The 16,662-nt window shown below is 40.9% G+C and overlaps 1 protein-coding gene across 2 annotated transcripts in view; it reads left to right on the forward strand.

Moving 5' to 3' along the window:
• TMEM255A (transmembrane protein 255A) overlaps positions 1-15,769 on the forward strand; it is a 34,552-nt gene extending 18,783 nt beyond the window's left edge. The window contains exons 3-9 of one of the 2 annotated variants that reach the window (XM_075834341.1): positions 2,003-2,065; positions 7,525-7,614; positions 10,361-10,432; positions 10,524-10,612; positions 11,988-12,147; positions 12,409-12,552; positions 15,045-15,769. In XM_075834341.1, coding sequence (XP_075690456.1) covers positions 2,003-2,065; positions 7,525-7,614; positions 10,361-10,432; positions 10,524-10,612; positions 11,988-12,147; positions 12,409-12,552; positions 15,045-15,206 — 780 coding nt within the window. In that variant the 3' untranslated portion in view covers positions 15,207-15,769. The remainder of the gene's footprint in view (positions 1-2,002; positions 2,066-7,524; positions 7,615-10,360; positions 10,433-10,523; positions 10,613-11,987; positions 12,148-12,408; positions 12,553-15,044) is intronic. The other variant, XM_075834342.1, reaches the window with a different exon arrangement.
• The last annotated feature ends 893 nt before the right edge of the window (positions 15,770-16,662 follow it).

Below are 16,662 nucleotides of genomic sequence, written 5' to 3' on the forward strand. Positions count from 1 at the left end.
CCAATATTTTCAGGATACAAGTCATACTATAGCCAAATATAGTGTTATTCCTAATGTACACACATGACAGCTTATTTTGAAAAGTAACCTGAAAGGTAAGGTATGCTTTAAAAGGGCTGACCTGTTTTCTGCAAAAGTTCTGCTGCGAACACATAATATTCATAGGAGCAACTGACTAATTTCAGCCCTAGATTTACCCCCCCCTCCTGGTCATCTAGGGCTGACGCTCCGGCGGCAGTCACCCGGCGGTTGTTTACATGCACGTAGCATGTGACCGCTGCAGCCACTCAGAGCACTCCGCGGTCATTGTATTTCTGGCATTATGCCAGAAATACGATTAATACCCCTGAGGCCTCTGGCTGTAGCAGTCGCATGCTACATACATGTAGACAACCACCGGGACTGCCGCCGGAGCGTCGGCAGTAGATCGCCTGGGGAGAGGATAGGTAAGTTCTGCTTTTTTTTTTGCTTATTTTATTTCCAGCCATTATTCTAACATTTTTACAACACGTTATGGAGAAGACGTGGGTTCAGTAGTCTAATTTTCCTGTGTTCTTAACCCGTTAGTGACCGCCAATATGCCTTTTCACGGCGGCCACTAACGGGCTTTATTCTGATGCATATGCCTTTTTACGGCACTGCATCAGGATAAAGTAAACAGAGCAGGGAGCCGTCAAATCTCCCTGCTCTCAGCTGCCAGAGGCAACTGAGGGCTGGGGGCGTCCCTGCTCTGCCATGTGAGATCGATTATAAGTATCGATCTCACCCGTTTAACCCCTCAGATGCGGTGCACAATAGCGTGCACCGCATCTGAGTGGTTTTGGAGAGAAGGAGGGAGATCCCTCTCTCTCCCACCGACACCCGGCGATACGATTGCCGAGTGTCTGTGTCTCTAATGGCAGCCGGGGGCCTAATAAAGGCCCCCAGGTCTGCCTGGAGCGAATGCTCCGGCATGACCTAGCAGATGCCTGTCCGTTTTAAACGGACAGGCAGTAATACACTGCAATACAAAAGTATTGCAGTGTATTATAATAGCGATCGGAGAATCGCATATTAAAGTCCCCTAGTGGGACTAGTGAAAAAGTAAAAAAAAAGTTTAATAAAGTTAATTTGAAAAAAAAATTGAAAAAAAATGAAAAACCCAGCTTTTCCCCTTACAAAATGCTTTACTATTAAACAAAATAAAGTTAAAAAAGTCACACATATTTGGTATCGCCGCGTCCGTAACGACCCAGACTATAAATCTATTACATTATTTAATCCGCACGGTAAACGCCGTAAAAAATGTAATAAAAAACTATGGAAAAATTGCTGCAAAAAAACAAGACCTTATACAGCTATGTTGACGCAAAAATAAAAAGGTTATAGCTCTTGGAATGCGACGATGGAAAAACGTAAAAAATGGCTTGGTCATTAAGGTTTAAAATAGGCTGGTCATTAAGGGGTTAAATGTCTAGTGATATTACAAAGAGGTAATTTTGGTTCATTTCTTACTGTACTTTCATTGCACATGTTTATATCTATATGCAATCTGCTATATGGCATTAGGGGGTGCGCAGTTTAATTAAAAAATGTGGATGACTGCACATAATTGTTAGGGTATGTGCACACACACTATTTACGTCCGTAATTGACGGACGTATTTCGGCCGCAAGTAGTGGACCGCACACAGTGCAGGGAGCCGGGCTCCTAGCATCATACTTATGTACGACGCTAGGAGTCCCTGCCTCTCCGTGGAACTGCTGTCCCGTACTGAAAACATGATTACAGTACGGGACAGTTGTCCTGCAGCGAGGCAGGGACTTCTAGCATCGTACATAAGTATGATGCTAGGAGCCCGGCTCCCTGCAGTGTGTTCGGTCCGGGACTTGCGGCCGAAATACGTCCGTCAATTACGGACGTAATTAGTGTGTGTGCACATACCCTTAATGTAGTTGCATCTTGAATATTTTGAATTAACCAATTGTCCACATTTGTATATATATTTTTTTTTTTTCTTCAGCTTGGATTTGGATCCATACTTGGAATAATTGGATCCAATTTAATAGAGAATAAAAGACAAATGGTAAGTGTAAATACATAGTAAAAGATAAAACAATAGAATTGAAACTTTGTTGCCTTCGCAAGTAAAAATTAACATCAAATATAGGAGGTGTGTAGGAGTGTTTGAGAGCGAGGCCCCTTCTCCAACATCAGTGTCTGACCTCACAAATGCTCTTCTGGGTAAAAATTCCCACACACACACACTCCAAAATCTTGTAGAAAGCCTTGCTAGACTAGTTTTAGCTGCAAAAGGGGGACTAATTCTATATTCCTGCCTATGGATTTAGAATGGGATGTCCTAAAAGCTCCCGTAGGCGTCCCAATACTTTTATCCATATAGTGTATTTATAAAGTTACTTGTCTTTTCATGCAGATTAAAGGGGTACGCCGTCACTTTTATATTGATGGCCTATTCTTCGGATAGGGTAACAGTATCAGATCGGTGGGGGTCCGAGTCCCGGCACTTTTGCCGATCAGCTGACTTAAGGGGCCATAGCGAGGATCGGCGCGGCCTCTTCACAGTTTACTAGGCGTTTCGAGTGAATTGGACTGAGCTGCAATTCCAGGCACAGCCGCTACGGATGTGTACAGCGCTGTGCCTGGTAAACCTTGAAGAGGTCGTTGTGTTTACCGCCGCAGCCCTTTCAATCGGCTGAGGATTGGCCATCAGTATGAAAGTCACAGAGAATTCCTTTAACTATATGTTGATGGAAATGGTGGTGTACAAAGGTAGACATACACTTTAAGTTATGTATTAGTACGTGTCGTGGTTGTTATCAAGGTACAATCAAAGCCTTGGCCTTCTGACAAAGGTAATTTGACAATATGTTGAATATAATAGAACTGATAGTAGAGCTTTCGGATGTTTATATAGTATTTTCTTCAGATGAATGTACTTCTTCTATTCGATCACACTAGATAAAAATAGAAAGTGGTTTATTATCTCATAAACTCCACTTCGGCTGTCTGTGTTTTCCAGGTCTGTTTTAAAGGGCCCCTCTGAATATGACATTGTATAGTCACAGTCCCCACTTATAACATTCACCACTGGTACAGGGTATATTGTAGAACTCTTATACAGTACCTATACACAAAACAAACGCTTTATACAAGTAAATAAAGACATACCCTCTTAATATAATTTATCATGAACAATATTATTTGTCATTATAGCAGACATGGCAACATTTCTTTTCTTCTTACATAGAATATCCTTTATATGTGACACTATTTCCACGTGTACCTTTATTACATCTTTTTATTATTCATTTTCTGCAGCATGGTACATACTGGGGCAAATTTATTTTGACTTGCGTTTCAGACTTCATTGGAGTGAAATGCGTCATACCACTTAATACATTTGGCGCATCTTTGGCTGTCTGTGCACCAGAAGTTGACTTTTTCAGGCGTAGACTTCCAATGTAATTTACGCCAGTGTCTGACGTAAATTTATTTGAAATCTGTTGGTGGCCATGTCCCACCCAGTTAACTCTGCCCAGTATTGATAAGTGGCGAGAGGTTTGGAAAGTTGCAAATCTTAGCGTAGAATATGTTGAGTGCCAAAATGTGCAACTTTTTAATGCCTCAAGTGTGGCATAAAGCGGTTGATAGATTCCCCTCACTGTGCTATAGAAATACAAAGGCGAGTATAAAGCCAGACCGATTTAACATGTCAGTAAGAAAATAAATTTTTGTATGTAGATTGGGGATCAGAGACGCAAGGATACAAAGTGCTAGTGTGCCCCTTGTTAGATAGTAGAGGCGGTTATACTGGGGAAGTACTGAACGAAAAGCAAATGCGGAGATTGGAATGGTTGAGATAAAGGAATTGAATTTTTAGCCATATTGAGTTTGAGTAAGTGAGAGAACATGACTGAAGAGACCACTGTATTGTCATCAGGATATATGTGATATCATATTAGAAATCATAATTTGAGACCAAGGGTGAAGAAAGGGTCTAAGGACATACATTTTGGCACACCTCCAGATGTGAGAAAATTAGTTAATCTATAACCCTTTCTTGACCGGTGTTTTTTTTTTTTTTTTTGGGCCTTGATGCCCAGAGCAAAATTTCATCTTTTTGAAAGCTGCATTCTAAAAATGATTACTGTATGTTTGAGGTAACAAACATTGTGAATTCACTGTATAAATTGATATAAATATAATTGTGCTCCCACAATATGAGAAAATTAGAAGGTTCACTGAAATGACAGTTTCAAAAAAGGTGGCCTTTTGGTTGGGTGGTATTTTGCATAGTTCACTATGTTTGATATGGCCATATTGGCCCCTTAACATATTCAGAGATCTTGTGTTTAAATATTTCAAATGGGAGGGATTCCGCTATCTCGTCCACCTAATATGTGTTTTTAAACTAAAGAGTTGCTTATTTGAGGCAGTCCACTTGCGGTGGCTAACTGTCCCACAAGATATACTCACAAACAAATTATCGGCTTGCTGTTACCTTCCTCCTACTTGGCAGTCCGGGCGATACGTCCCTGGCTCCCACTGCGCCTGCGCGTTCGGATTGATGCGGCCGATGATGACCCCTGGCTGTCAGCTGACGGCGGGGGGTCACATGGGCAGGTGTCACGAATCGAGAGGGTGTTGTGATTGGTCAGTTTATGTATCGCCGCCAAAACGAGGGGTGGAGTTTGGGGCTTATAGTAACCTAGCGCCTGTAATGAAGTATGCCGTTGACATCGATACGAGCATCTTCCCGTGACGCACAGCAGAATATCTGCTGTTGAATACCATTATCGCTGGTGATGAGGCCAGAGTGACCAAGATACGGACCCCTGAGGATGAGTATCTGAAACGCGTAGGGTCTTTCATTGTATACTGAATGTCTGCATAGGGGACAGTAGCATTGTTTACACCCAGCGCTAGGAGTTCCGGTGTTTTGTTCACGGACACTGGTGCATTTTGGGGATTGTACTACTGTTGTGCCCAGGTCAAATGCTGTTGTCAGTGAAACATTGTTACAAACACTGAGATATATCTATCATAATGACTCAGTGTTTTCTGTTTAATACGTTTTTAAACTATCACGGTGGGGCTTATTTCACAGTGGTGTGTTACCCCTGTTTTTAAAATGAGTTACTAATAAAAGGTATATTTTACTCAATTGTCATTCTAACAAACATTGTGAAACTAACTGATACCGGAGCACCTCACGCCCATGCAAAATACATTTGTGTCACGAAGAATGTCTAATACTGATGCATGTGGGTTCAAAGTGTTTTCATTTTTTTTTTTTTGTTAATATATTTATTTAATTCTATTTGGGCTCAGGTTCGCAGAGACCACATGATCTCTTTGCTCCCTGCTGTCCCTATATACAGGTCACTGATAATGGGCTGTTACCATTAGATCACTGTTATCAGTGATCTGTATACAGAAGCATGCAGAGAAGATGCACCGAGCCCCCTCTCTCCACAGGGGGTTTCCTGGCAATCACTTGAATAGGGGAGACGGCGCTTAACATGAGCCCTGTGTTCAGAAGATTTTGAGTCCGGGAACAGCACGGGGGCGCAGTGCTATCAAAGACCGCAGGTTAATGAATGGGCTAATGGCACAGGGACCATGCCATTAGCCCAAAGGGTACATGACAAGTAGAAGTATTTATCCTGCACCCTATGACCCATCTGTATGACCTAACACCTTATCGCAAATTCATAGAAGAAAAAGAGATCCAAGGCATCAGAGTTTCCCATAAAGCATTCACTTCACCTTGTCATCAGAAGGCAACGTAGCGTTTTGGCCACACAGGGCCCATTTCAAGCCACATCCAGAAGAAGGAAGAAATGAGACAGGTAGAGGGAAAGGTCATCATCTAGGATACCCAATATCAGTGAGCTGTGACTGCAGTCTGATGTCTGAAAGTGTCTCTGGCCGTTTTGCTACTGCAGGGTATGCTGTGTGAATGCCGGTGAAGTCCGTGCTGAGTCTTTCTCGCTGTGTAATCAATATATTCTTACATCGGGAAGCACAGCTTATGTAAACACATCAATGAAGACTTCTCAGTAACGTGTTCTAACAAGGATAACAGAAGTGCCTCGCAGCTCCTTGACTTGTGTAAACAACCTCAGCCATGTGCAGAGCCTTAGGCTACATGCACACGTTGCGTATTTTGCTGTGGAAAATGCGTAGAAAAACCGCTCTAAACCGCAAGAAATTTGCAGGAATAAAACACCTGAATGTGTGGTTTTTTTTTTTAGGCGTTTTTGGTATGTTTTTTTACGATTTGATGCGTAAATCGTGGCGTTTTTCATGCTGCGTGTTGTGGTGCAATTTTCCTCTGCTCTAGGCAGATAGAATTCGCAAATGAAATTTCAAGATAAATTGACCTGCTGCAGATATTAAAATCCATACCGCAGGTCCGTTTATGTGCAGGAAAATACCACAGTGTGCACATGAGATTGCCCGGAATCTCATTGTCTATGCTGGTACTATATTACGCTGCGGTTTTGCCGCACACAAATATGCGCGGCAAAACCGCTCGTAATACGCATCGTGTACAATGCCCCTTGGTTGATGGAAAACCTATCTTAGTTGCCAGTAGCTGGCCTAACCCTGTATCTAAATACTGGTTTGTTGGTATCCATCCACTCCTCTAGGAACTCCGGTTTCCTTCTTCACTCCTTCAAAAACATTCTAATGTAGGTTGACTGGTTCCCTGTGAATTTGTCCCATATGTGTGAGATTAGACTGTGAGATAATCTTTTTATCATAGTTTGGGTGTATTCTCACGGTGCGGTTCATTGTCGTGATTGCCGCAAAATTGTGGCAAAGCGCTCCAATTTTTATGAAATGGCAAAACCGCAACATCACGGCAATAAACCACAATTTGGTCGCACAGTGTGAATAGACCCTTATAGACCACACCATCCTTATTCAGAGAGCTCAATGAAGATTCCACAAGCATGTCGAATGCGGTTTCATTATAAAGCTACTCAATTAAGTCGTGGCCTTAAAGTTGTAACCACAAGCCATTGGTCCCAAAAGGTTAAGGGTCCTTTTACACGGGCAAATAAATTGCCCGCACCGATCAAGGATATAGCAAGTCGATCAGCGCTCGTTTTACTTGCGCTCACAGGTTACAGCCATCGTTTATGGTTTTTACATAAATACGATTGTTCGTACGATCGTTTATTTCTTCTCCTCTCATACAGTTAAATTACAAATGACGGGCAGATGCCTGTTTAAATGTGTGGCTCTACTAAACACCAACAATGATTTTTAGGTCCGCATAAAAGATGTGATCAACATCAACGAGCGAATTATCATTCGTTATTGGATCGCTGGAGGTGTTTATACTGGGCAATGATTGTGAATGATCGTTAGGGTGATTATCGCCCCGTCTAAAAGGCCCATTAGGAACACCGTTTTACCAAATGCAAATGTCTTTCAATTTTGTGAATATATTGTATATTTGTTTACACTCCGCCTTACCTTGTAATATCACTTTTCTTGTATTTACAGCTTGTTGCATCAATAGTTTTTATCAGTTTTGGGGTGATTGCGGCTTTCTGCTGTGCAATCGTAGATGGTGTGTTTGCTGCAAGACATCTAGTAAGTACACTTTCAGTGGCTTTCCCCCATTGCATCAGTGTGACATAGAGATATATTTCTGGTTTAACTGCGAAAAATTAAAGGGAAAATTCACTTTTATTATTTAGGACCCATGAGTCTTTTCCCTAGTCAGACGTTTGTGGCTGAGGACACTGCTGAGTTTGTTTACATAGCTGCATTTATGTATGCAGTTCGAAGGTAGGCTGTATACATTAATATTTTACTAGAGGAAACACCTTAACGTGAATCTCCCCCTTTTATAATCCTGTTGTTTCTAGGACAAAAAAAATCTGTGCTGATTAATTTCTTAATATATCTTTATATCAGATGGAGCTCAATTTTTCTAATACAGAGCTCACCGGCATAGATGTAGATTTAGAAGATAACCCGCTGGCTGCCTGCAGCCACCACTAGAGGGAGCTGACTGTTGCGGACAGCCTGCATGTTATTGTTTAACACAATAATCACTGTAAGGGTTAAAAATCCAAAATATTTTCACTCTTTTATTGCTAAAATTGCAGCTTCAAGCTCCTCAGGGTGCAGCAAAAGAGAAAAGTCGCAATATTGCAGACCACATAGAATAAGGCCTCTGCCTTACATAGAAAAGATACTCATTGAGTCCCCAGAGAAATCACGCCGATCAACACATGACACATCGGTACTCTACCGACTTAGTCTGGTAACCACTCATGAGTCTGCTGCATGTGCGGGATTTCTCCTTTACTGCACGTTCCCTGGAACCTTTTGTGATTTGCCAGCAGCAAAAAGGATGCAGGGAATTTGATCTAGTAATCCAGTGTTTAATGATAAGATCCAGTATATCATCATTATTTAGTATCGTTTCTATTGGCTTAGGATGATTACGGTAAGGGGAACCCAGCTGCTGAAAAGTTGTAAGGAACAATGAATTGGTAAAACTGGCCATAGACTTAAAGACTATTATTAATGATCCAAGTGATTTTACAATTGTTAACATTAATTGTTCATATCCATAGTACTAACAATGATCAGTTCATATGGAAATGCCTCATTGGTCGGAACAATACGTTTACATTCTTATCTGAGATAAATATATGTAAGGCCATAGATGCAGTATTTGCCATTATTCAAACTAGTTTCCATGGAAAAATTTGGGGGAGAATACATTTTTGTAAACCCCTTTCCTGACAAATATCCTTATTGTAAAAAAAAAACACTAAATTGATCACGCTTGTGAAATCAATGGAAAAGCCTTTTGTCTATGGCCAGCATTCCATAGTTTACCTACTCTAACTGTAAAGAACCTTTTCCTATACAGAAGTCTGAGATACCGTTCTTCCACATGGTAAGAATTCCCCTGCTGCTTTGTACAGTTCTTGGAATTAAAAACTTACAGCTCTTTGTATTGACCACACACATGTTAATAAGATTACTTCTAAGGCGTTTTTTTTCCCCAAACTGAACAAGTCCGATTTTTTTTATAGCCTCTCATTGTAAGAGAGCCCTACCATCCCATTTAATAATCTAGTTGCTCGCCTTTGAACCCTTTCCAGCTCTTCTACTGTATATCCTTTTAACAATGTGGAGCCCAAAACTGAATTCAACATTCGAGGTGTGGTCTTACAAGGAATTCTATAAAGGGGCAATATTACATTGGGATGGCAGGTTTTTATCCTACTTTTTATATACATTAAAATCTTGATTGCTTTAGCAGCTGCTGCTTGACATTGAGTACTTCTGCTTAGCTTACTTGTAACCATATGCAGTGATACTATTACTGTGACCTAGGTGCATTACTTTACATTTATCATTACTTAAAATTTTATCTGCCGCTTTCTTGCTTTTTTTTTTATGCTACCCGTCTTAAATATCCTGTCACTGACCCGGTTACAAGAGTCTCTAAAGATGAGATATAACAGTCTATCAGTTACCAAGCTCAATTCACTTAAAACCCGTGGATCAATGCCATCTGAGTCGGGGGAGAGGGGGGGGCTTTATCCATATTTATTTGCTCAGACGTAGCTGTACTTCCTCCTGTATTAAGCAGGTAATATTGGGTGGATAGCCTTGATTACCGTCCCCCCTAAATGTCTGACACTGACAGTTCATCTGTGAACACCGAGGACCAATACGTGTTTAATATCTTATTCTTTTCTTTGCCAATATATTATCCGATTTTTATTTTATTTTTTTTGTTAGCATTTATATATTTATATTTTTTTTGCGGTTTATTTTAATGTCCTTAGCGATTTTTGTTTTTCCGTAGATAACTTTTGCTAGCTTGATTTCATTTTTACATTTCCTGTTGAGATCTTTGGAAGTTTGGAAAGCTTGTTTTTGTAATGTTTTAAATTCTAAATTTTTTTTTGTCCTATTATTATATTCAGAACTTCCCTATTTAACCCCATTGGTCGTCTCCTCCTTTTATTTCTAGACATTTTGTTACCAGAGGGTATAAACTTACTACAAGATTCATGCAATTTTTTAAAACTCCCCGTATCCTCATGAAAAAATCTGCACGGAATAATGACTGCGCCGCAAATGTTATCCACAGAATGTTCGTTATTGACATGGATTCTGCGCTAAAAAGCTGTGGATTAGCTCCATTGAAGTTCAATGGAGCAAATCCACGTGCAGATCCACATGACTGTTTTCAGCTGCAGGTTTGCCTAGTGAAATTCTGGCCATGTGATTGTACCGTGTTAGGGGCAAGATAAAATAGAATAAATGACCAAGAAATTTAATCAAGAATTATTTTACTTTAAAGGATCTCCGACCAGTCTATGCAGGCAAATGTCGATACTTTACCTCTGCAGATGATGCTACTGACACTAGAGAGGTAAGATCACATGACATCCTTAATATATTTCTCTAAGTTATACCTGAAGGTATCGCAAGGAAGCTTTACTCTTTGTGTATATCTTGTCTAGGTGACTTGCCATATTTCAACACGGAGCTCATGTCCTCTGAAGATTAAGAGCAACACATGCTACTGTTGTGAGCTTTATAACTGTGGAAGGTGAGTGTCCATGCCAAGGGGTATAGACAAATGATACACAGTCTTCTGTAACAATCTGAACTATGTTATTAAATCATCGCTGAACATGACTTACATAAGTAATAAGGTTGAGTAAGCACAAAGACTGACCTCGAAGAGTATGATAAAACAAACATATAAATAAGCCTTCTTTATTTTTTACCTTTATATGTGATTGACCTTTTAGATTGTGATGTTTTTCATTGGTAGGAGATGCTGGTAATAGGGGCTTATGGAACACTTTGTGTCCGGTCCGTGACTAGATAATTCCTGCAGCTCTGGCATACACGATCCAACTACTTGTGTCCCAAGCCGAGCAAGTCCTTTATTTCCCCCTTCCCTTCGGTCTGCAACCTTTCTTGTCACTTAGGCCCCATGCACACGACCGTAGAATTCGTCCGTAATTCCAGACCGTAATTATGGTATGCAATTACAGACCCATTCATTTTTTATTGACCACGGACACCTTCCCGTAGGTGTCCAGGCCGTAGAAAGGCTCCGCAAAAGAGGACATGTCCTATCCTGTGCTTTTCATGGACCGTGCTCCCATACTTTGTGATTACGGGCACGGCCGTGTGCATGGAGCCTTGGGTTGCATTAGCCAATTGCAAGATTTGCAGGTCCTGTATCCTACTTCCCCCTGGCATTGCTTCATTTACTCAATAAACATAAGAAAATTGGGATGGTGTGTATAGTGTTTCTTAAATTTATTTGAAACGTTTTTGTTTTTTTTTGTATTTTACAATTGTCCAAACTCGCGGATTTTGCTTCGGATCCGCTGGTAATCTGCAGCCAAATCCACAACAGTTGAACTTAATTTTGGTTAATCCACTACAGAAATTGATATGCTGCGGATAAAAGAATCCTCATCCACTTTGCTGCTACTAGTAGATTTTCCATCTGCAAATCCCGATAAGAAATCTGCAGCATTTCTGCTACATGAGAACTTAGTTTAAGGCTGAGTTCACATGTCGCAGATTTTCAATGGGGTTTTGAGATCCGCATCTAATCTGCAGAAAAATCCGCAATATGTGCCCAAGACCGGAACCTGAGTACAAAGTGCACCCCTTCAATTTTTTTTGACTGTTTTTTTCACATTACATAATCGCACAACCCAACAATTTCAGATGAACCTCCATTGACGCCATTTAATCCCTCATCCCTATAGATACGATTTTACTATATGGAGTGATGTGCTTTCTTTTAGCTCTTCTATTCTAGTATTCATTTTTCATCCTAAGAATTCCATTCATCATATTGGTACAGCACTAAAATATCATGATCCTCTGTATCCAAGATGGTGACTGAGAAAAGTTTGAAATCAAAATACTGTCATTTAGTTTCTTTATATTTGCAGGGCTGGAATTTCAGGCCTGTACTATGAATATATTGATGTTAAAAGCTGCCAAGATGTTATACATCTATACCACTTACTTTGGTCGGTAACTATACTGAACATTGTGGGGCTGTTCCTGGGGATTATAACTGCTGCAATACTGGGTGGATTCAAAGATATGGTAAGAAAAAGTGATTTTTCACTCTTATTGTCTTTTTCTTATAAAGTATGACAATTCCGTCACACTTGGTGTAGAATTCTGATAATTATTAAGTGGAAAGCCGTGATTGCTGCTATTGATGCATCAGTCCATACAAATGTATTCTGTGTGACACTGAAGGGTACAAACTGATGGTGACTTTAGTTGCTGTAATTTATTCACATGGAGAGAGATAACTGTATAATACTTTAGTATAAAGTTATTCTATGTTTATATTTACAGAATCCTACTATTCCTGCCATTAGTTGTATTGTGGCGACCCCGCGCCCTACTGTACAATACAACACCAGACCACCAGTGCCGTCTTATAATACCTACTATCACAGCACTCCACATCTGCCACCTTACACTGCCTATGACTTACAGGTATGGAAATGCAATATGGACCTCATGATCGTGAGATTTTTCAGTTACTAGCCGACAGATTAGTAAGGTTCTATTCTGAGAATGGGATTTCTAATCTCTTTTTATTTCTTGTGTGCTGTAAGTCGTCTTCATTTTCCTTCAATGTGATTAGAAGTAGAGCAGCTCTAAGGCAAAGATGCACATAAAAACATATATGCAATAAAGTTAAAGAGAGTTATGGTTTACATATCAAAATAGAGAGAACAATCTAACCCTGAGCAAATCATAGAATTTATAAGTTATTTAATCTACCAAAAATATGGCAACATGAAGAAGTCATGTATTTAAAATTGCAGACCCCCTTCAAAGGGGCAGTAAAGGATTAAAGGCACATCACTGTTCTCCCCAAAACAGCGCTACACTTGTCAAAGTGTTGGGTGTTATTGTAGCCCCATTCACTTCAATAGAGCTTAGGTGCAATATCAGACGCAACTCATGGACAGGTGTGGTCCTGTTTTTGGAAGAAAGCAGCCATGTTTTTTTTTTAATCTTCTGCAACTCTTATAAATAATCCCTTAAATTGGCTTTCTCACCCCAGACGCTGATGGCATGTTAATAGGATATACCGTCAATTTCTGTTTGCTGGGGGCTGATCTCTGGGACCTCCATAAAAATGCTTAGAGCAAATGCACTCTTTGACTTTTTTCTGAAGCCGTGGCCCTCCAGACCTAGCAATGTGTAGGGATAGCAAAACAGTCCCCTTTTATAAATTGGGCTGCAATGCAATTCTCTGCAGAGCACCTGGTCAGGAGCAGAGATGTATGCGAAAAGCCAACAGGCCCTTTTGTTGTAGGCATCTTTGTGGTAGGAAAATGGACATTTTGGCAAAATGCCATGTTATGTGTATGATTTGCTCAGGTCTTTTATGGTTGGTCTGTTAAGGTTCTCGTTTAGGACGACAACGATATAAGTTAAAATGACAAATCGACAATTGATCTCTGACTAGATTTGTGGCCTGGTCTGGGCTTCTACTGATGGGCTGCACATCTGTAGTTTGCCATTAATAACTTTCCCACAACTGCAAGTGACCATGACTGAAAAAATCCAACACGGCAGGTAAACCTTTCCACAGATATCTGCCATGAGTCCTCATGCTCCGTTGTGTCATGACAGTAGGTAGAAAATGGTCTAAATTGTCCTTTTCAGCTGTACAAAATCTCTACTTTATGGTTCGCCTTCTACAAAGAGCTGTTGACAAAATTCATAAGTAAATGTTTCTGTAGGTTCTCAGAATTAAAGTGTAACTAAACGTTCAACAAACTTCTGACATGTCATAGTGACATATCAGAAGTTTTGATTGGTGGTGGTCCGAGCACGGAGACCCCCACCAATCGCTCTAATGAAGCGGCAGAAGCACTCATGTGAGCACTCAGCTGCTTAGTTTCTGTTCAGCCTTTTCCTGAAATCAATGTATCTGAGTACGGGCTCAATAGAAAGTCTATGGGCGCATACTCCGATACATCGGCTTTCTGGAAAAAGCTGAACTGAAACGAAGCAGCTGAGCGCTCACACAAGTGCTTCTGCCGCTTCATTAGAGCGATTGGTGGGGGTCTCCGTGCTTAGACCCCCACCAAGCAAAACTTCTGACATGTCACTATGACATGTCAGAAGTTTGAACGTTTAGCTACCCTTTAAGGAAATTAGTGTGTACTTCTGTCAGTCATCCTATGGAAGAACAGTCATTTTCTCTCCAGCCTGAATGACTACTTAGGGCTCATGAACATGGCCGTATTACGGCGCTGCTTTATTTGGAGCCATAATAGGGCTGATTTAGAGGTCGTAAGAATCCGATAGAAAAAAAATCATGGCGTGCACTATTGTACTCCATATTTAGAGGTATTCTATCCCCTAGAAGCATTGCTCTGCCATGTGGATGAGCCCTTCAGCCTCATGCACACGACCGTAGTGGTGTGCATGGGCCGTGACTTGCGGCCTGGAAGGCTGAGTATCACCCGCGGCCGCCCGCAAATCAAGGGCCGTGCACATTGCCGTGTGCATTCATTTCAACGAGCCTGGACCGCAAGATGCGGCCGTAATAAGACATGTCCAATCTTTTTGCGGTCGAGGCTCCTGGGCAATGTACGGACAGTGGAAACCACGGTCGTGTGCATGGGCCCATTGAAATCAATGGGGCCGCAATTCAGATTTGCGGGTGAATTGCGGCCGCAAAAATAAGTTTGTGTGCATGGGGCCTTACAGATAATAGACGTCAGGCAACTACACAAAAAGTAGTACTGCCCACATTGCACCAGTCCCAGAGATTTCAGGTCAGGGACCAAATTTTGAAATCGTGCATTTAGTACTGCATTAATGTTCAGTTCAACGAATACTGAACTGACCGAGCCCCTTAAACTTGTGCACACATGTATGTGAATAAATGTACCAGAAAAAACATTTTAATAAAAAATAAATAAATGGCCATTTAATCATGATTGTATGCATTTGTTCCGCAGCATTCCAATGTCTTTCCTGCTTCTACACCTTCTGGCTTATCAGATGATCCCAACTCAACCTCTCAGTCTGGTCCCAGTTTCATGTGGCCATCCACTGCTCCCCCTCGATACTCTCCACCTTATTTCCCACCAGATGAAAAGCCTCCACCTTACACACCATGATTTTCATTGGCACAGATCTTCATCTCCTACTACAAAATATTGGCTAAATGCCCGCCAAATAATATGAAGTTTTATATATTTACGGAATACATTTAAGATACCCGTGTGGAATGGATGACTGTGTGAAATATAAGCTGTACATATGTGTGCAAGACTCACCATATGCAAAAATGACTTTTTAACTTCTGCCAAATGGAAAATGCACATTGTCGGCTTTACATAAATGCTGAAATGGGAGAAATAATTTAATGGTGCATTGATTTCATTGTTGCACTAGCCTCTGTGCTTCATTTTTTGTGAATGTGTATACTTTACGTTACTACTGTATTTATAGTGATTCACAGTTTATCCATGGCCACTGTGTGAAAATGTAACGCCTAAGCAACCTCACCGGCGCGATTTGTCTTTGGCTCATGCTTCCTCCTTTTCAATCAAAGCACCAGCAAAGCAAAATACACCGTGGACAGATGAGACAGACTATAGAAGCTTTAGTGTTCAATACAAATTTGCGAAGTATAGATGAGAAGGACTAAGGGTATGTGCACACACACTAATTACGTCCGTAATTGACGGACGTATTTCGGCCGCAAGTCCCGGACCGAACACAGTGCAGGGAGCCGGGCTCCTAGCATCATAGTTATATACGATGCTAGGAGTCCCTGCCTCTCTGCAGGACAACTGTCCCGTACTGTAATCATGTTTTCAGTACGGGACAGTAGTTCCACGGAGAGGCAGGGACTCCTAGCATCGTACATAAGTATGATGCTAGGAGCCGGCTCCCTGCACTGTGTTCGGTCCACTACTTGCGGCCGAATTACGTCCGTCAATTACGGACGTAATTAGTGTGTGTGCACATACCCTAAGAGTGTTCACTTTATTTGTAAACTACTGCTAAAATGTAACTTACATGGAGGAGATACTGTTTACATCAAAATCCAGGGATTCTATTATTGTACCATAGACTGAGAAATTACTGGAGATGTCTCATTTTAACATGCAACATTGGTGCTTCCTAAATGTATTAAGTTTGTGAAGATATCACTACGTAACATAAAATAAAGTCTGATGTGCAACAATACTGTGGTTACCGAAGGTATCCTTTTTAAGTGGATTTATTTTATCTAATTTCAAGTACTATACTTATTTTAAAACGGTTAGTGTGAAGCCTCATGCATACGACCTTAAGGGTTTTTACTGTCCGCAAATATGGATCCGCAAATACGGATGCGCATCCGTAGCCATCCACAATTGCGGAAGTGCCCATAGACTTCTATGGGTGAGTCCATGCCGCTATTGCGGTCAAGAATAGACATGTTCTAAATTTTGCGGATCGTTTCTACGGCCCGCACACACATCTGTAAATATATGGAAGGGTGTCCGTGGCCAATAGAAATGAATGGGTCCGCAAATTCATCTGAAATTACCTGATCCGTAATTACTGATCAACTACGGTTGT

Source organism: Rhinoderma darwinii, chromosome 8, assembly GCF_050947455.1.
Source record: "Rhinoderma darwinii isolate aRhiDar2 chromosome 8, aRhiDar2.hap1, whole genome shotgun sequence".
In the NCBI taxonomy this organism is placed as follows: Eukaryota; Metazoa; Chordata; class Amphibia; order Anura; family Rhinodermatidae; genus Rhinoderma; species Rhinoderma darwinii.